Below are 22,463 nucleotides of genomic sequence, written 5' to 3'. Positions count from 1 at the left end.
GACAGCCTGGATAGATTGCACAATGCATGTGTGTGGGGGAGTGCATACATTTATCTGTGTTTGTCATTGTTTACACTTGTCAAACATTTGTTGTGAGCAGACTCATGATCAAAGCCATTCCAGCCTTGACCATCCCATTCTATTTATATGTATATCAGGGACTATATTATTCTATATATTTTTCTTTATTTAAGGATGTGATTTGAGGGAAATTTGTCTGCTATTTCTGATAATTCAGTAGACTGCATAGCGATCTCCTCATAAGTCACATGTATGTCTGTATGTCTACGCAACATGTAGGTGCCTCCCCATGTAAATCACTGTGTCAGGTTAGATTGTTTTACCTCAAAAGTAGCTGCATGTACAAAGCATGGTCACTCCAAAGAATCTATCAGAAACCAATTTGTAAAGCTGTTTGCAGCTAAAACTGAAATTATTTGCCTCTACAAGACATTTTCACAAGATGGAATTTCCCAGAAAGAGTTCTCTATGTCAAAAAAGCTAAAAGTTTTCTCACTTTTCTCTTGCTTTCTGGTTTCCTAATATTTTGTGAAAAGTCAAAAAAAAAAAAAAAACACATGTTCAATGAATTTCATTGTGACTAATTATTTTCATCTTAATAAAATGTCTCACTTCATAAAATATTTAATTAATAAATCACAGGTTGTGTCAAGATGATGATTTCTAAAAAGAATGAAATGGTGCTGCACGTGATTATCACTGATTAGAAATTTTAAGAACTTTGTTAGTAAATACACAAAACAAACTAAATATAGGAATTCTGTGCATCTTTTTCTTTAGAATTCCTTAATTTCAAATTCAAAATTCTAAGCCCATCAAATATTAAGAAATGGTTATCTCCCTTGTAAAACTGCTGTCATTAAGGGAACTCTATGGGAAGCAAAATTTAGCCATTCAGTAAAGAGAGTCTGATATGAGACTGACCAAAATCCTTAAAGAGCTGATGCTCCAGAATGGCCGCAGACAGATCAAACATGAAACAAGTATAAAAATACAAGAATACTTTTAATATTTATTTTGTATTTTTTTTTTTTTATTTTCATTTTAAAACTCTTTCGATTTATAATTTCAACTTAAGAACAACCAGGAATTTGTGCCACAAAGTTGCAGGCCTTTATTTTGGGATCAAATCCAGTTCTGGGTCCACAGCGTTCATGGAAGGTTAAACCGAAGGAACATTGGTAGTAATATGTACAATCTTTGGGGTCAACATACAAACCATCACTTTTTCCCTCGCAGAAATGTGTTGCTGTGAAAAGAAAAATATTTGAAGAAATGTGGCTGCTTCTATCAGGAAATCCTGGAACTGTAGCATCAACACCTCTTCTACATTATATTACCATTCCTGCACCACATTGTACTTCCACACTTACTACACACTGTGTCAACATAGTTCCATCATACTGCATTAGTGGTACAACACCAACTTTCTTATTAGTAATGGTCTGGAAACTCAATCTGTACTTATTTAATAATAATAATAATAATAATAATAAATGCCCTGATGCAGTACCAGGCAGTGGCTCTCATGGCATCTGATCTTAACTGATTGGAAGTGTTATCATATACATTGGTTTGTCTTGGTATAAAAGAAGGGCTACAGCAAATATTCTGCTCAATACCACAGATTTGCTTGTCAGTTGTTTGACCTTAACCAGTTGGGCATGTCCCTTAGATGCTGACGATATGTGCATTTCTGATCACGAGCAGAAGTAGTGGGGGAGCATCATAGCCATGTGTTGAGAGGGATTTTTTGGGGTTTGAATAATTCACCTCTGGAAACATGGGTGTTTCGTTCAACATCCCTAAACAACCCTTACTCAGGGACCTTTTGAGCAGGATGGGTTACTCGACCAGAAGAAAAAATTCAAACTGGGCCCCACCTGCAAGGTCATGTGCTGTTTATCTTGATATGAGATAATCATGTCGCGTACATATGATTGTGATGCATGTGCCTAGTGTACCCTTATCAGAAGGGTAGTCATGATGGGTATACTGGGCTTCGTATATTTTACCCCAGTGTCACTTTGATGGCATGCACTGCTCTCTCTCACTCAATGATAATAATAATAATAATGATAATAATGATGAAATTATTGTTTACAGTGCTCAGGTACACCACAACTTGTGAAAAGTGCATATAAAGCATATGCAGTAATGTACAAATGTCTGGGAAGTGAACAGTGTATGAGTCAGATACATGCTTGCGTGTGTATGGAGGGGAGAAAATCAGGTGTGGTGTTGGTGAATCTCGGGAAGCATGCAAGTTTTGAAGGATGCAGTGCTCAGACAACTAACAACTGATGCCGGCAGTTTGTTCCGTGCTTCAGCAATTCTTAGTGTGGAAAAATGTTTCCAAAAGTCATGAGAGCTGTGCTGTTTTCTGACTTTGTAAACATGTCCACGGGTGTTAGACAGATAGGGTTTGAGTAAGGACTTCAGATTTTCACAGCGACCAAACTAGTTTGCTAGTAAGTTGCACCATACGATATTAGTAAACTTATTGTACTAATGTACAGGTACCTGTGTTTCATTTAAGTAAATTTAATATTCGTTTAATTTTGAGTGTGTTGAGCATGGTGACCATCCCAGCAATCTGGAATGGCTCTGGATCCAAAGATTCTGGAAAATCTATGTTGTATTTATACCTCACTTCCTACATCTGCTCATCACACTCTACTATCACATCAACTATACCACCTTGTACTGCTACACCTACACTACATCATACTCTCACACCACCTACTATACACTATCAGTCGCACACCACTGCACTATCACACATATATTGGTGTGCTGTCATGTCTACAGTACCATACTATGATATATACCCCGATCTATTTTCACACATACACCACCCTACTATATCTTACTGTACAATCACTATCATACAACACTCTGCTCTATCACTGATACATTACTATAGCATACAACACTATGAAAGAACACTACATTACAACATAATGCAGCCCTGTACTATTACACAATAGTATATTACCACACTACTGTCAACCATCATGCAACACTACATCTGAACTCTACAATGCTATTCTAGCATAGAACATGATACTATAGTGAGACACAACACTGCAACATTACATCATGGTGTACTGCAACTCTACACAACCCCTACAACACTACAGTAGGACACAAAGCTAGGGTACCATACTGTTGTGGACCACAACAGTACCCCACAACACTACACTTCAGTAAGACACAAAGCTAGACTACCACACAACTCTACACTGTTGTGGACCTTGACACTATCTCACAACACTATACTATAGTGGACCACAGCACTACACTATCTCACAACACTATGCTAAAGTGGACCACAGATCTACACTATACTATAGTGGACCACAGCACTACACTATCTCACAACACTATACTATAGTGGACCACAGCACTACACTATCTCACAACACTATACTATAGTGGACCACAGCACTACACTATCTCACAACACTATGCTAAAGTGGACCTTGACACTACACTATAGTGGAACACAAAGCCAGACAGCCACACAATATTTTGCTACTGTGGACCACCACCTCACACTACACTATAGTGGAACACAAAGCCAGACAGCCACACAATATTTTGCTACTGTGGACCACCACCTCACACTACACTATCTCACAGCACTATACTACAGTGAACCATAGCACTATACTGCCACGCAACTCTGTACTATAGTCAACCGCCGCAATACTACACTACCACAGAATAGTACAAGAACACTATATGACCACTAATGATACTTACATCCTCCTTTACCAGGGGTGACGGGTTTTTGAGTACTTGGTTTATTTGTCACCACTTTACCCCCAATTGTGCACTTGAAATTAGGGTCAGGATCACACAGTCCTTTGTTTTGGTTCCACAATCCAACTTTACATTGCTCTATAAATGATCGACCGTTGACACAGAAAACATATTCGGAGCAACTCTTTGGATGGGAATAAGTGCCATCTGGTTTACCCTGGCACAGAACATCATCTTTCTTGGGAGGAAGGGTAATGATGGCTGCAAGGCAGAAGGGTGAAAGTGGGAGATTAAAGGAATGAAAAAATACAAGAGTTAACGACTGGAAATACAATTGAGAAGTGTTAATTGGGGGGCATCGTAGGCATTTTGAAAAATGAGTGGATTAATAGGGGGGTAAATATATACATCTATTTATCTCTCTCCCTCTCTATCTATATACATATATATATATATATATTATATATATATATATATATATATATATTATATATATATATATATGTCATCATCGTTTAACGTCCATTTTCCATGCTAGCATGGGTTGGACGGTTCAACCAATGTCTGGGAAGCCAGGAGGCTGCACCAGGCTCCAATCTGATCTAGCAGTGTTTCTACAGCTGGATGCCCTTCCTAACGCCAACCACTCCGTGAGTGTAGTGGGTGATTTTATGTGCCACCGACACAGGTGCCAGGCAAGGCTGGGAACGGCCATGATTGGATGGTGCTTTTTATGTGCCACCGGCATGGAAGCCAGTCAAGGTGGCGCTGGGATCGGCCACATTCGGATGGTGCTTTTCACGTGCCACCAGCACAGGGATCACAACTACAATTTCCATTGATTTTTTATGCTGATGTATATATACATATATATGTACATATATATATATATATATATATATATATATTTATATATATATGTACATATATATGTATATGTTAAACAACAACAAAAACTACAAATCTAATTCAACAATACAGAAATTATGTGTTAAAGTTTTTAAACTGACTTACTTTTTGGTGTGGTTTTGACCCTAGATAAAGAAAAAGAGAACAAAAATAATAAAATAAATTAGGCTAATTTATTTTCTTTGAAATAATACTGGACATTCACTTCGTCCTTAAAACAAAACAACATGGAAAAATGATAATGACAGTAATGATGTCCTGAAAGAAAAAAAAAAGGCTTCCTTAACTCATCGAAAGGCCATACTTACGGGACTATATGAGATGGGACAACGATTTTGTCTCCTAATGCTCTCACTATGGATTTCATCAAAGGATATTTCTCTCCTCCACACTGACCGCTAAAGTCATCAAGAGGTAGGGCCCAGACAGCAATGCCTCCAAAACCATTTGCCTTGATCCAGTTAACCTGAAAATTGCAGAAGAAAATATGTTTGAAGATGACAAAAAACAGAATTGTGGTGGAAACGATCCATGAAATGTGAGGGAAGCCAGAGACACGCTCTGTTAAATACGACAGAGGTAGTGTTACTTTCCACTGAGTGTGAGAGAGAGTTCGTATTACACTCCATTGAGTGTGGCAGATAATGAAAGGATCCATGGCATGTGACAGAGATAGCAAAAGGATCCATGGAGTGTAACACAGCTAAAGATATACTCCATGAAGTGTGACAGCTAATGCTACATTGAATGTGACAGAGATAAAAGGATTCATGGAGTGTGACAGAGATAACAAAAGGATCCATGGAGTGTAACACAGCTAAAGATATACTCCATGAAGTGTGACAGCTAATGCTACATTGAATGTGACAGAAATAAAAGGATTCATGGAGTGTGACAGAGGAAATTACATACTCAATGGAGTGTGACAGAGCTAATAGATACACTCTGCTGAATATGATGGAGTTAATGTTTCACTCCAGTGAGTGTGAAAGGTAATAAGAAACTTCATTGAGTGTGACTAAGCTAATGGCACACGCAGAACTGTTGACACTCCACTGAGTGTGAGAGAGCTGAGTGAACTAAATCACTGTTAAATGGTTCCCCTTGCTCAAGAACACATTGAATCGGCTGATCCGAGAATTGAACCCACGAACTAGCGATTATGTGGCTAATTTAACACTCTAACCACTAGGCCACGAACCCTCACCCAATTATCTCACCACTAAACTAAATAAGTATTATGGCTAATATGATTGACTAAAATCCTTAATGGCATTGCTCCAGCTTGGCCGCTGCAGTTCAGTGGCTGAAACTGGAAGAAAGAAAGGAAGGATCTTCATGATAGACATTTTCTTTCATTCCACCCGAGTCGATAATATTTAGTACCAGTGTTGTACTGGGGTCAATTCTATCATTTCTTTGTCGCTTCTGTTGATGTGTGTAATCACATAAATAAGAAAAAAAGTAATTAAGTTAAATTTTTAAAAAAAAGATGCAACAATTAGGGATAGAAACCAGGTTAAAAAATACCTTAATAGTTAAACTCTTTGGGTTATCGAATCCAATCCATTGGTTGCCCTTCACAACATATGGAACTTCTTGGTCTTTGATCCAAGACACCTTGCCTCCAGTTGCTATCATTTTACAGATCTAAAATAAAAAAAAAAACAAAAAAAAACAGACAAAATGAAAGACGACTGTTCGATGATGACACCAAATATGGTGTGTTATTGTGACAACATTTGACACGAAAGTGTTTTTTTCTTCTTTTGAAGATCGACTTTGAACAGGATCAGGAATAGGTGTGAAACGTTTTAACCCCGCTCCATTTGTCGTCGTTGATTCGACGCTGACATATTTGACATCCGACGTCTTTTTGTTTCTCTCACTTATATATATATATATATATATATGATATATATATATATACACGCACCAAATGATAAGAAGACAAAGAAAATTATTATTTAACGCATCTTTAATGATTCGTTTCAATTGTTTCTGTACCAACTCTATTTGCAACACCAGCTGACGCATATATGTGTATATATATATATATATAATATATTATATATATATATATATATATTATATATATATATATATATATATATATATATATAAACACACACACACATATATATATATATATATATATATATATATATATATATATATATATATATATATATATATATATATATATATATATATATATATGATTAACGCCCGTGCCGGTGGCGCGTAAAAAGCACCGTTCGAGCGTTAGACCTCATGGAGGCATTGACGGATGACCAAGATCTTTGGCAATATACTGTGCTTGTGCAGACCAGTCAAGCCAAGTGACACCGTAGTCGTGGCCGTTGCCGGCGGCATGTAAAAAACACCCACTACACTCTCAAGGTGGTTGGCGTTAGGAAGGGCATCCAGCCATAGAAACCTTGCCAAATCAGATATGAACCTGATGGAACTCCGCAGCTTACTAGTTCTCAATCAAATCGTCCAACCCATGCCTGCATGGGAAGTGGACGTTAAATGATGATGATGATGATGATGTTAATATATATATATATATATATATATACAATAATATGTTACTTTACTCGGTAGTCAAGATAAAACTCTGAGTTTCAGATGCCGAAGTGGAAATCCACAACAGTCGTAGACTGGTTTAAAGCTATTAAGAATAAGAAAAAAGCGAGGTTTACACAATTCGATATTGTTGATTTTTATGCCTCTATCTCTAAAGAACTGCTAGATAAAGCCCTCATCTTCGCTAGCGACTTCATAGAAATTAGTACCAATGATAAGGACATAATCTTCCATGCTAGAAAGACATTACTTTTCAGTGAGAACGCAAAGTGGGTAAAAAACACCGACACAGAGGGCGCTTTCGATGTGAGCATGGGTTCATATGATGGGGCAGGCATCTGTGATCTAATTGGACTTTTTCTCCTAGATACCTTAGGTAAGACATTCCCTAACGTACATTTCGCCATCTACAAAGATGATGCCCTCGCCTTAACAGCTAATACAAATGGACCAGCACAAGATCGTTTTAGGAAGGATATTATCCAGTTAATGAAATACTTCGGACTTAGTATAACTATAGATACTAACCTGACGGTTGTCAATTTCTTAGACGTTTCCTTAGATGTTATATTAATGTAGGTTCATGCCATCCCCCTATAGTATTCAAAAATTTAGTTAAAAATATTAGTAAGAGGATTTCTAGCCTCTCCTCTGATAAGGACATCTTCAATAGCGTTGCCCCAGTTTATAATAAGGCTTTAAAAAATAGTGGTTTTAGCGATAAAATAAAATATACACCTATCACTAGCCCAACAGTAAAGAAAAGGAATAATAGAAATAGGAAGGTCATCTGGTTTACGCCCCCTTATTCACCGGAGGTGGCCTTCAATATAGGTAAATATTTCCTAGCACTGATAGATAGACATTTTCCAGTTAACCATACTTATAGGAAACTCTTCAATAGACACAATTTAAAAATTAGTTTTAGTTCAACTACCAATTTTAAAAACATAATCAAACATAACATACAAAAAACACAACAAGAAAACAGCTGTTCATGCAGGAATAAAGAATTGTGCCCGCTAAATGAAGCTTGCATGTCCAAGACCATCATATATGAAGCTACCGTAAACTCTATAACCACTAAAGACACCGTTTCGACGAAGAAATACGTGGGCCTTACAGAGGGTAATTTCAAGGCCAGGTTCAATAACCACACTTTGAGCTTTAGGCACTGGAACAAAAGAAAAGCGACACAATTATCTAATCATATTTGGTCTTTAGAGATAAAGGTGTCGATTATAACATACAATGGAAGATTTTGGCCAGATGTAAGCCCTATACCAACGGCAGCGGAAGGTGCGGTCTATGCGACATGGAGAGATGGCTTATCTGGAAAAGCAGCTTAGACCCTACTACATGTCTAAATACAAGGACAGAACTTTTCGGATCATGCCCACATGTGACTAAATTTCTGTTACGTTTTTGGTCCCCTAAAGAAAACAGATAGAACATGCTTTCTATGTTATGTCCCAAGAAGAATTTATATATTTTTATATATTTTTTATGTATTTTTATATAATTTTTATGACGAAAAATGCGAGCGATGTATAAGTACGCAGGCAAGCAGAGTTATACACAGTAATTTCCCTTTATTTAACGGTATTTTTTCATAGCGTTTTCAAATAGCCAGATAACCGAAGAGATGGTGTTGTGGATTTCCACTTCGGCATCTGAAACTCAGAGTTTTATCTTGACTACCGAGTAAAGTAACATATTGTATAGATAATTTCCTCTATTTACATAATATTGAGGTCTCTTTCTTTCTTTTGTTATCTTACCGTTTTATCAATATATATATATATATATATATATATATATATATATATATATATATATATATATATATGTATATATATTTAATGATATATATGTGTAACATAGATGGCCGTTTTAGATTTCCTGAAACTACTTACCTCATAGTAAGACAGGAATCCGCCTTCTCTGGTAAAAGGTCCTTTATTGGCAGCTCCTTTGACGGGGTCACCAGGTTTGCTTTGTGCTGGGTTGCTAAGTGTGAAGCCACGTCCATAAAGGGCCAAGCCCACATTTAATATACTTTTGGGGGCGCCTTTTTTCACCCAGTAGTTCGCTGCCCATTCCTGTTGGTTTCAATAATAATAATAATAATAATAATAATAATAACAATAATAATATTAACAATAATAACAACAACAATAATAATAATAATAATAATAATAATAATAATAATAATAATAATAATAATGCAATTTCGGGGGAGGGGAGGGGTAAGTCGATTCTTCACCAACCCCAGTGCTCGGTTGGTACTTATTTTATCGACCCCGTGGCTCTGCGTGGATCTCTCGAGAAGGCCCGGCTAACAACACTTCCCTGCTTGCCGGAAGAAATGTCGCTAAGTATTTTGTCTGGTGCGCTAACGATTCTGCCGGCTTGCTGCCTTTCAAGACAATTTAATTTTAGGCACAAGGCCAGCAGCTTTTTTTTGGGGGGGGGGATGGGGATTAATCGATATCATCGAATCCAGCATTGGACTTGCACTTTATTTTATCGGTCCCGAAGGGACGAATGACAAAGTTGGCCTCGGCGAGATTTGAACTCGGAACGTGTAGAGCTGCAACAAATACTCCTGTGTCTAATTGCTGACTCACCTGTGAATCTTAACGTCCACGCACCTGTATGCCTCTCATCATTCAGTCACCTGAATGACCCATCTTGCATGCCGCGCATTATCCGCTCAATTGTAAACCATCATTCACTCACCTGCGTGTCTCACGATCCAATCATCCGTATATCTTAACATTCACTTGTTACATGTACACCTTTACATTTAATTAACTTCTGATAAATTACCAATAAACCATTTACAATTATCAAATTTTAAACGTACCACATTTAGGTGTCTTTGCAGTCCTGTTTCATCGCTCCTCACGTGAAGTGGACTGTTGTGTCCGGTAAACTTTTCCCAGGCTCCGTGAAGGTCATATGTCATAATTGTGATGAAATCGAAGTACCTGAATCAAACGATGACAGATCAATCAATTCCGTTAGATAATTAGAGTTCACATTCCAAGGATGCAATGCGAATTCTTAAACTTAGAATCATGAATCTTTTTTCACTCACTGCTATTTCTACTATCAAACCTCGTTAATTAAGACTTCTTAATTAGGTAGAGTTAAATATATTGCCCAGTGTTTACATTTCAAGGGTACCATGCGAATTCTGGATACAGATAACTCAACTACAAAAACTGAGGAAAGGCAAACAAAAGTTTTGACGCACAAAAAGGGCGTATACAACCCGGTTAAATACGACAGGGCCCGACTTTGGAAAAGGAAGAAAGGGAAGGTAGTGCCAATTATTGTTGGTTCTTTGAGGAGAGTATCAGAAGGCGTCAAAAGGAATATTAAGGAAAGGAGAATAGAATGGTCAGAAGAACATGGTACCGCAGGCTGCAGATAACAAACAAGCCTGCTACACATGTAAGACTCCAGAAATTCCAACAGAACCTGAGCTAAAATAATAATAATAATGATAATAATAATAATAATAATAATAATAATAATAATAATAATAATAATAATAATAATAATAATAATAAATGCCTTGATGCAGTACCAGGCAGGGGTTCTCATGGCTTCTGATCTTAATTAATTGGAAGTGTTATCATGTACATTGTTTTGTCTTGGTATAAAAGATGGGCTACAGCAAATATTCTGCTCAATACCACAGATTTGCTGGTCAGTTGTTTGACCTTAACCAGTTGAGCATGTCCCTTAGTGGCTGACGATATGTGCATCTCTGATCACGAGCAGAAGTAGTGGGGGAGCATCATAGCCATGTGTTGAGAGGGATTCTTTGGGGGTGTGGATAATTCACCTCTGGAAACATGGGTGTTTCGTTCAACATCCTTAAACAAACCTTATTCAGGGACCTTGTGGGCGGAATGGGTTACTCGACCTGAAGAATAAGATTCTAACTGGGCCCCACCTGCAAAGTCATGCGCTGTTTATCTTGATATGGGATCACCATGTCGCGCACATATGGTTGTGATGCATGTGCCTGGTGTACCTTTATCAGACGGGTAGTCATGATGGGTATATTGGGCTTCGTATATTTTACCCTAGTGTCACTTTGATGGCATGCACTGCTCTCCCACTCAATAATAATAATAATATAATAATAATAAAATAATAATAATAATAATAATAACAATAATAATAATAATAATAATAATAATAATAATAATAATAATAATAATAATAATAATAATAATAATGATGATGATGATGACGATGATGATGATGATGATGATGATGATGATGAAGATGTCTTACTTGGAAATCTCTGGAATGTCATAGCCAGTGTCTATTTTGTCTTGTCCAGCGGAGACAGCACAGGCCAACAAAAGTCTATCTTTGCCACTTGATTTCGCTTCAGCTTCGAACGCCATCTTCGTTTCCTGAAGATAAAAAAACATTTCACGTTTAAATTCTGTTACTCGTTTCAGTCATTAAACTGCGTCCATGCTGGAGCACAGTGGCGTATGGTGTCTGTTGTCATTGGGTGTGTAGTCACAAAATGTTCGTAAAATGGTGTAAAATTTCTATAACCTCATCGTACAGTTTTCTTACTAATCAATATATAATTATTGAAAATTAAATTAAAAGCGCGTATTTCTGCGACTGTAAAAGCATTTAAGGTCAACACTAATTAAATTTTAAATACAACTAAGAAAATCACAAAATTTACTGAGCAAAACATCGATGTACAACCTTTCAGATCGAATTGTTTTCAATGACTTGGAACAAAACAGCTGATACTGCCAGAACTTGCAGTGCTTGGTGCGCTAACAGCGCTAGGATTCGAACTGGCTTCTGTTTTGTTTCAGACCTCTGAAAGTGCGTTACTAGTTTTGAATACAAATTAAGATCGAAGTTATATGATAATACTGTAAGAAAATATTTATTGTTAAAAAAAAAAAATGTTTTACTCTTTTACTTGTTTCAGTCATTTGACTGCGGCCATGCTGGAGCACCACCTTTAGTCGAGCAAATAGACCCCGGGACTTATTCTTTTGTAAACCCAGTACTTATTCTATCGGTCTCTTTTGCCGAACCGCTAAGTGACGGGGACATAAACACACCAGCATCGGTTGTCAAGCAATGCTAGAGGGGCAAACACAGACACACAAACACATACATACATATATATATATATATATATATATATATATATATAGAACAGGCTTCTTTTAGTTTCCGTCTACCAAATCCACTCACAAGGCATTGGTCGGCCCGAGGCTATAGCAGAGGACACTTGCCCAAGATGCCACGCGGTGGGACTGAACCCGGAACCATGTGGTTGGTTAGCAAGCTACTTACCACACAACCACTCCTGCGCCTTTAGTTTAGGAATTTTAAATTAATTTAAACGTATAACTTTTCGCCATGAAAACGAAAATGCGACCGTGCTATCAAAACAGTCGCAGACCTTTCGCCATTTATTTTTGCCATTCTCCCATTAACCTACGATTCACCCGGTACCATATTACGATACAATGCGTTGTGATGTGTGCAGTGTTATTTCAGGACACCCGCCACTAAATTTCAAGGAAAACAAATGTTTTCCATTATGATTTGAGATTAAATTAATGAGGAATGTTAATATTTATAATGAATTTGACATTTTCGATGGGTATGCAGCACACACATAGCACACCCGGAATATACGCCTCCACTGGGGCACCACTTTCAAGAGTTTTAGTTAAACAAATCGATCCCTGAACATTCAGTCGTGAATGAGTGCCATCCGGTGCTGGCGAAGCTCACACACACACACACACACACACATACTCTCTCCCTCTCTCTCTCTCTAACGCTTACACCTGGATGAAAGGGGTGAGACAATGTCTTTGTCTTCTCGGAACTAGATGAGGACCTAAAACAATGGCGCAGTGTGAAAGTTGCACTCACTGGTGAATAATTCTACTGTGTGTGTGTGTATATATATATACATAAAGGTTCACACACACACACACACACACACACACACATGCGTACACACACGCACACATCTTCGTTCTTCCGTCCCAGTCTTTCCGTCACAAACCAACAGTGGAAATCTAAATATCTTCTCAGTCTCTCGATCTCCTGCAAGAAATAGCAGCCAAACCCTCCTGCAATATCCTACATATTGCTTGATTTCTCCGATTTTAAGAAATGCATCGAATATACATACCCTTACGAGTGCTGAAAATCTGTTTTTGTCTTCAGGAGGACTGCCACGGTTGGCTGGATACTCCCAGTCAAGATCTAAACCGTCAAAGCCTCTCTTTCTCATCCAAGTTATGGCATGATCGATAAAAGATTTTCGGTTGGCAGCAGAAGCAACCATCGCAGTAAAGGGAGCAGATGCCATGTTCCAGCCACCGACGGAGATCAAGATCTTTACAGACGGGTTCAGTCTTCTCATGGCCATCGTCCTTTCGTACCTTGATTAAGAAAGAAATAGAAATGCATGTAATTTTGTATATCTTACTCAACGATGATATATTGTAGAAAGCCGCCAAACTGCGGTGTTTGACTTGAGAAAGCATCTCGCCTAAACATGCAATGCTAAAAACCCACTGAAACACAAACGTGTCCCGCAACGATGGTGGAATTGGTAACTCTAGGTCTCTGCTTCTTTGAGCGTGACGACTAGCGAGTAATGACTAGCAACTTGACGCTTAGATACACTTAGCATCTGCTGAGGCTAAATAGATATAAATTAATTGAGTTTCATGCTTGAATCTCTTATGATAAGCATAACAATTAATTTGTATTTCGCAATTGTGAAATTGTTTTAAACATATGCGAGGAGTGCTGAGAAGTTCCTGGCTTTGGGTCAAAGAAATTACAGGAGAATCAGTTAATTATGATTTTATTCAACCTGTTCCCCTCTCAGATTCACGCACTTATTGGCAGTGGTCCTTCGGGTTTTCTAAGCCCTGTAAAAGAACTTGGAAGGTTGGGCCTGCAACCAGGCTTTTCGCGATAACCCTAAAAGCCAGAAACTTTTCAGCCCCCACCCTCGTACGCTAAAATAATGTCAGCGCAAAATGCATTGATTATATATAACGTTCTTGTAACACACACACACACACACACACACACACCACACACACACACACACACACATGATATATAGATAAGTTGGCTTTGTGCTAATGGTTCATCTCTCATATATAAACGGCAAAATGTCTGTGTGTGTGTGTGCGTGTGTCCTTTATACAAATCCACAATTTTTCAGTTAGAGGGCTCGCGCTTTCTATGGTCATTCAAAACCGTCCAAGGGTGGTCGTGCACATCTTTACATTTCCCCAGTCACCCCACAAAGCCATTAAAAATCAATAGAAGTGCCCTTTTTGTGAATTTTCTATCCCAAACCCAATCAAAATGCCCGAAACGTTGCCGGGGCATAGTGCTAGTACTAAGATAAACAAAAGAACAAAATGTCTTTGATATATATATATATATATATATATATATATATATATATATATATATATATATATATATATATATATACATGTGTATATACATACATTCCCTTCATCCATGGCTCAGATTCATCGTTCCATTCGAAAGCGTGGAGGTGGTTTCCGTTCAGTTTGGCAAAAGCATAACAGATGTGGGTGCAGAGTGTTGGGTCGATACTCTCAGGGAAATATTTGCCGCCAGCCGGTCTGTACTGGGACCAGTTAGTATGGTAGCAAACACGACGGTAAGCCTCTGCAACGAAATTACAAAAAGAATTAGTGGACAAGTACGTAGACATGTGTTTGATCGATGTGTTTATGGATATGTGTAAGACTAGGACATGCATAGAGCAATGCTATTATTACCAGTCCAAATATGCTTGATGCACGTTCGAACTGGGGAACAAGCTACTCACTGCATCATGTTACAGAGAATGTGTATCTCGCTCGTTGATAAACGATGCGTATACACCTTGATCGGCTCGCAGTGCCATCTACCTAGACTGTGAGTTGCTAGCATTTCGGGGTAGTTATCACCTCATTTGTCGCAGACACTGAGCAGACGCCACTACGAGATGAATAAAGAGATTACCTCTCTTATGCTTTTCCAGCCACCGTGCGGTGACTGGTACCGCTATGCGGCGGCTCACCGTAGGTAGATTACGATGTGTTTGATGGAGTAACAAATGGATGTGTTTGAGGGAACACTACGTAGATAGATGTTTGATATCCAGTTCATAGATATGTGTTTAATGGATCAATAGATAGATGTGTTTGATGGATCGGTATATGGGTATATGCTTGAAGGATCAGAACATAGAGATGTGTTTCATTGACGAAGTCAAAGACATATGTTTGATGTTGCAGTGCATAGATGTTTGATGGGTCATTAAATACGTTTGAAAGGTCCGTAAATAGATGTGTTTGATGAACTAGTATATATATATATATATATGACGCCATGACAGATCGTTAGCCACTACACGCATTTTTTTCTCTCCTTGTTTTTTCTGTGTCCCTTTCTGTAGAAGAGCGTAGGCACGAAACGTAAAAGACTTTTTCTATTCCTGAGCGTTATACTAATACATCTGTTTATTTTGTACACCACCTGTCTTCGACTTTTGTTTTTTTCATAAACTTTCCCTATATATATATATATATAATAAATTAGCTTGATGGACAAATAAGGTTTGTGAGACACATTAGGGGCCTTGGTCAGATATTGCATCCAGACCTACTTTCAGCCATTTTGACCTAATCTTGCCTCCAGTTAAAGGGAGCTCTGAGCAAACAAACGATGATAACACTGGGCAATTTTGCTCCATTAAAATCCAATTCATTTAAGCCCCCGATACATGTTCTAAATCTGCACTTACATGTTCTAAGGTGGGGACACAATGGAAGCTGAAGCTCTGAGTATGCACACAAGGTGGCTGGGGTTATACGGTTGTATTTCATTGATAAGTTCCGATAGGCTCTTCAGCGATAGGGCAAACTTGTCTTTTAGGGGTCCCCTGTTCACTTCAGTAACCCAAGGAAGGTCCCGCAAAAGATCTCCTAAACAATGTGTTGTTTACTTGAGCCAGTCTTGCACAGCTGACAAGAAATCCCAAACTTGTTGAAAAACATAGTTGAATTGACGATTCTTTAGAATGCAATAATGAAAGAACACGGCAGGGAAAAGGGTTCAAAATACGAGGGTTTCGGACATTCATGTGTAGTACGAATAAAGAAGTGTTTAGTATTTGTGGTGGGGTTGCGATATTGAGGATTTGGGGTTAGCTCTGCAATTTCCTATTTATCTGGCAGGAATGAAGAAGGGAGTGTTTCGTCGTGGACAGAGCGGAGGGATGTTGGAGAAGACCCCAAAAGGGGAAAGTAAACAACAGACTTTCATCAATAAAGGAAAACAAACGCTGTGTGGCTTTAATGGTTGCAGCCGTCACTGGTTTGATTTGGCGTGGTGGCCACCAGAAGGAAAGTCGTCTGATAATGAATCCGGAAACGCCTTAGTTGCTGGAATATTTATTGACATCACTGGAGAAAATGATCTGGTCGGAAGTTGTTGTGATTTCTTACTTGACATTTGAGACAGGGAGTGTCCGGGACTTTGTAATATATGTGTGCGTGTGCATGTGTATACGTATACATGCATGCACGCACAAGCACACACACTGACACACATACACTCACACCACACACACGCACAACACTCACACACACACACACTCACACCACACACACACTCACACACACACACCACACGCACAAACACTCACCACCACACATACCCCCCACACACAAACCACACACACACAACAAACACTCACACACACACAACAACACACAACAACACCACACACACACACACTCCACACACACACACACACCAAACACTCACACAACACACACACATACACACACACAAACACTCACACACACACACACGCACAAACACTCACACACACACACACACAAACACTCACACACACACATACACACACACACACACACAAACACACACACACACAAGCAGTAATTATAACGATATAGAAAATGGAGATTTGTTTGTCCTCGAATTTTATCCGACATATTTTCATGGTCTTTATGACCATCACGTGTTTCCACTGCACAGATTGTGGGCAGTTGCAGATGCAATCTGGTACGATTTTAGGTGCAGCTTCTTCAGGGCATTTCCGTTTGGCTAGTCTAGAAGCGAACTGAGTAGAGTTAGTCGTTTGCTAGTTAGGATTCCGGGGGGAGATGAGGGGATTGTTTTGAAGCTAAAAGCTGATCCGTTTGGAGACTTGCGCGGTTGACCTCAAATTCGCACCAGTTACTGCCCGAAGTCTTGGTTCAGTCTAATGAAGCCAAGGTTGGTGTTAGTGTTTTCGCAGGGCTCCTTGGGCACTCTACTGGTTGGGTATGCGGCAGCCTGTAGCCTTGTTTTTAAGTGCAGTGCTGGTAGAGTAACGAGTTTAGCTGATCCTAGATTCATTTTCTTGGCTGTGTTGTTTATGTTTTGCGATATACATTCTTTTCTACCCTAGGTACAAGGCCCCGAATTTTGGGGAGGGCACCAGTCGATTAGATCGATCCCTGTACGCATCTGGTACTTAATTTATCGGCCCCGAAAGTATGAAAGGCAAAGTCGACTTCGGCGGAATTTGAACTCAGAACGTAAAGACAGACGAAATTTCAACATCAACAACAGGGTATTTTTGTTTGTCTGTCTGTCTGTCTGTATGTCTGTATGTCTGTATGTATGTATGTATGTATGTATGTATGTATATGTGTATGTATGTACATATGTATGTGTGTATGTATGTATGCATGCATGTTATGTATGTATGTATGTATGTATGTATGTTTGTATGTATGTATTTATGTATGTATTGTATGTATGTATGTTGTTATGTATATATGTATGTATGTATGTATGTATGTATGTAGTATGTATGTATTTTTGTATGTATGTATGTATGCATTATGTTTGTATGTATGTATGATTTAGTATGTATGTTTGTATGTATGTATGTATGTATGTAGTATGTATGTATGTATGTTTGTATGTATGTATGTATGTATGTATGTATGTATGTATGTATGTATGTATGTATGTATGTATGTCTACTTGCTGATGCATGCACGAACGAATTTGTTGATACGTAAAAAATCGCATTACGACGTATGTAAAAGATGACTCATTACTTTTGAAGCAAAGAGTTCTTTGTTTGGAACCATTTCTTGTTTATTTCGGTAAATTATAACAAAAGAATAAAAGAAATATATAAATACAACTTACGGCAGCCGACACTGCACAGAGCTAGAATCACCAGCAACCTAAGAGAAATCATTGTTCTGTAAAAAACGAAATTAAAAATACATTAATACCCATGAATCTGTGTATTTTCGTGAAGTCGGGTGTCGAAAATTGGGATCAAAATGTTATCAGAATTAACTTATGTTATTGATAAACGCTTATAAACGAAGCCATCCAGCCATCGATCTTCTCCACCAACTATTAATGGGGAGATCGTCTGAGTAGAGTACCCTGGGTACTTTCTCCATAGGGTCCTCTCAGAAGTCGCTGTCATTATACTTGCTGGATGGGTTCCTCAAGTGTGACCAAGTGAGACAATGGGTATTATTCAACCATCGCGTTCTTGGTCTAAATCGTAAGTCTTCTGCCGATTGGTTCGGCTTGAAGAATCCGTCTTGCGATGTTTCCCTGCCACATTCTAATCACATGTCTTTAATACCTATTTCTTTACTACCCACAAGGGGCTAAACACAGAGAGGACAAACAAGGACAGACAAACGGATTAAGTCGATTACATCGACCCCAGTGCATAACTGGTACTTAATTTATCGACCCCGAAAGGATGAAAGGCAAAGTCGACCTCGGCGGAATTTGAACTCAGAACGTAACGGCAGACGAAATACCGCTAAGCATTTCACCCGGCGTGCTAACGATCCTGCCAGCTAGAAGCCCAGCGTTGTAACCTCTCAGAGCGAAGGCATTTACTTCGAAGATACTCTGGGGAAGAATAAATCTACCAAAGCACCAACCAATTTCAGAACAAATAAATTAGATATGTACAATACTTTTTTTACTATTTTCACTTTTTTAACATTAGAAATAAATGTAGAAATGTTTAACCCGGCGATTAGGAAGAAAAAAACAAGCGAAAAAGATGACTTTGACTGTTTCTCTGTTCTTTGCAGTCGTCAGCAGAAACATAACCTTCGCTATAAATTATCAATTAATCTCGTTTCCTGGCGCTGTTATTTTTATTTATTCATTTATTTATTCATTTATTATTATTATTATTATTATTTGTAACTGGGTTCCTTTATAAAAACATTCGTTTACGAAAGTTTCTATAAGGTAACCTCGTTAGTTAAGGGCTCGCAAGTAATGGCGAATGTTACGTTTCCACCGACGACGGCTCATGACACAAAAGACGTCAAGAGTCACCCCTCTTTTGCTTGCTCGGTTAAGTAATAATCTCATCCAGCCCATAATATTTTCACCTCATCACTGTTTTTAAACCCCAACCCGTTTGTGTTTATTTCTGATACTAAAAACACTGGAATAATGAAATTCGTTTTGTAATTACTAAAATTATGGGGTCACAACTCCTATGTTAATATGATACAAGGATAAGTTTGATGATTATTAGAACTCTGAATTCGAACGGCTCCTTCTTATATGTTAAAAAAGATATAAGAAAAACAGACGATAGGCGCAGGAGTGGCTGTGTGGTAAGTAGCTTGCTAACCAACCACATGGTTGCGGGATCAGTCCCACTGCGTGGCATCTTGGGCAAGTGTCTTCTGCTATAGCCTCGGGCTGACCAAAGCCTTATGAGTGGATTTGGTAGACGGAAACTGAAAGAAGCCTGTCGTATATATGTATATATATATATATATGTGTGTGTGTGTGTGTATTTGTGTGTCTGTGTTTGTTTCCCTAGCATTGCTTGACAACCGATGCTGGTGTGTTTACGTCCCCGTCACTTAGCGGTTCGGCAAAAGAGACCGATAGAATAAGTACTGGGCTTACAAAGAATAAGTCCCGGGATCGATTTGCTCGACTAAAGGCGGTGCTCCAGCATGGCCACAGTCAAATGACTGAAACAAGTAAAAGAGTAAAAGAGAGAGATAGTTAACAACAACAACATCAACAATAACAACAATATCAACAACAACAACAACAGCAGCAACTAATACAGCTCGGTCTATCGTCGAACAGTAACACCCTCTCTTTCAACGTCCACTTCAGTTTTCACAAGTGGTAATCCAGAACGGAAAGGAGTGTGTTCGGCAAACTGACCAATCAGCTCTTTGCATTTGTGACGAAGCCTGCGGCGTTCGCAATGGCCCAGTGTGGTCACATCCAGCTCGACAGAAGCAATAAAAAAATGATAAGCGTCCAGAGTTTAACACGAAGATACCTTTTTTTTTTTAATTAATGTAAATGTCACGTTTGATTGCGTCGAATGAAGATAATGGCAGAAGAAATGCATACATACATACATACATACATACATACATATATATATATATATATATATATATATATATATATATATATATATATATATATATATATATATATATATATATATATATATATATATATTTATATTATATATATATATATATATATATATATATATTACATATATATATATATATATATTATATATATATATATATATATATACATACATATATATATATATATATATAATATATATATATATATACTTTATTTTAAGCACAGCAGAAAATTCAACAAAATCTGTTACTCTGAGTTTCTCGTGCCGTTCATCAGACAGTTTAACTGTCTGATGAACGGCAACGAGAAACTCAGAGTAACAGATTTTGTTGAATTTTCTGCTGCTTAAAATAAAGCATATTACTCTACCACTGGTATTTGAGTACTTTTTTTCCACCTTGTTTCACATTTATGTGTTTACTCCGTCTATATATATATATATATATATATATATATATATATATATATATATATATATATACATACATGCATACATACATACATACATACATACATACATACATACATACATACATACATACATATATATATATATATATATATATATACATATATTTATATGTATTATATATATATATATATACATATATATATATATATATATATATATATCTATAAATACATATATATATATATATATACTAGCAGTATCGCCCGGCGTTGCTCGGTTTGTTTCGGCCCTTTAGAATTGGAATTTTTGAAAAGTAAAAATTTTGCATTATGTAGCTTGTTATTCTCTTTAAGTGAACAATTTTCTGGTTGAAATACACCGAAAATGGCGACACAGCAGTCAAAAAATCGTAAAAAAATAGCGATTTTCATAGAAAAAAAGCACCTTTTTGATGTAAATAATTTTTGGTGTTAACATGGTCCTATTTGAATTTTATCTTCTACGGAAGGAAGAGCAAACCTTCTTCTATCATACTCTCAATTCTGGTCAACTTGCGCCGCAGAGTCTCGGAGGAGAAAGTGTTAGTTGAAGGCTACCAAATCTGCCATCAGCATGGCCGCGGCCTTCGGGCTAAAACATTTTTAAGGATTTTAAGGATTTATATGTGTGTGTGTTGTGTGTGTGTGTGTGTGTGTGTAGACATAAACATATATTCTTTTCAAGGCGGCGAGCTGGCAGAATCGTTAGCACGCCTGGCGAAATCCGTGGCCGTATTTCGTCTGCCGTTACGTTCTGAGTTCAAATTCCGCCGAGGTCGACTTTGCCTTTCATCCTTTCGGGGTCGATAAATTAAGTACCAGTTGCACACTGGGATCGATGTAATCGACTTAATCCGTTTGTCTGACCTTGTTTGTCCTCTCTGTGTTTAGCCCCTTGTGGGTAGTAAAGAAATATATATTCTTTTCTACTCTAGGCACAAGGTCCGAAATCTTTGAGGAGGGGCCTAGTCGATTAGATCGACCTCAGTCAGCAACTGGTACTTAATTTATCGACCCGAAAGGATAAAAGGCAAAGTCGACCTCGGCGGAATTTGAACTCAGAATATTAAGACAGACGAACTGCCGCTAGGCATTTCGCCCCGGCGTGCTAACGCTTCTGCCAGCTCGCCACCTTAGAACCAGAAAATAAATGT

At 37.9% G+C, this 22,463-nt stretch overlaps 1 protein-coding gene across 1 annotated transcript in view; it reads right to left on the bottom strand.

Annotated features, from left to right (window-relative positions):
* Positions 1 to 1,032: 1,032 nt before the first annotated feature.
* The window catches only part of LOC115223830 (probable chitinase 10), a 54,938-nt gene continuing 33,507 nt past the window's right edge, over positions 1,033 to 22,463 (bottom strand). Inside the window, exons 13-23 of the mRNA XM_036513103.1 lie at positions 18,598 to 18,653; positions 14,859 to 15,045; positions 13,511 to 13,763; positions 11,608 to 11,732; positions 10,160 to 10,283; positions 9,207 to 9,392; positions 6,229 to 6,348; positions 5,007 to 5,164; positions 4,804 to 4,823; positions 3,790 to 4,050; positions 1,033 to 1,270 (exon numbers count right to left, since the gene is read on the bottom strand). Coding sequence (XP_036368996.1) covers positions 1,095 to 1,270; positions 3,790 to 4,050; positions 4,804 to 4,823; positions 5,007 to 5,164; positions 6,229 to 6,348; positions 9,207 to 9,392; positions 10,160 to 10,283; positions 11,608 to 11,732; positions 13,511 to 13,763; positions 14,859 to 15,045; positions 18,598 to 18,653 — 1,666 coding nt within the window. The 3' untranslated portion in view covers positions 1,033 to 1,094. The remainder of the gene's footprint in view (positions 1,271 to 3,789; positions 4,051 to 4,803; positions 4,824 to 5,006; positions 5,165 to 6,228; positions 6,349 to 9,206; positions 9,393 to 10,159; positions 10,284 to 11,607; positions 11,733 to 13,510; positions 13,764 to 14,858; positions 15,046 to 18,597; positions 18,654 to 22,463) is intronic.

The sequence above is a fragment of the Octopus sinensis genome, linkage group LG24 (genome assembly GCF_006345805.1).
Source record: "Octopus sinensis linkage group LG24, ASM634580v1, whole genome shotgun sequence".
Taxonomy (NCBI): domain Eukaryota; kingdom Metazoa; phylum Mollusca; class Cephalopoda; order Octopoda; family Octopodidae; genus Octopus; species Octopus sinensis.
Note: the sequence above shows the minus strand (reverse complement) of the source record. Positions and strands in the feature narration are given on the sequence as shown.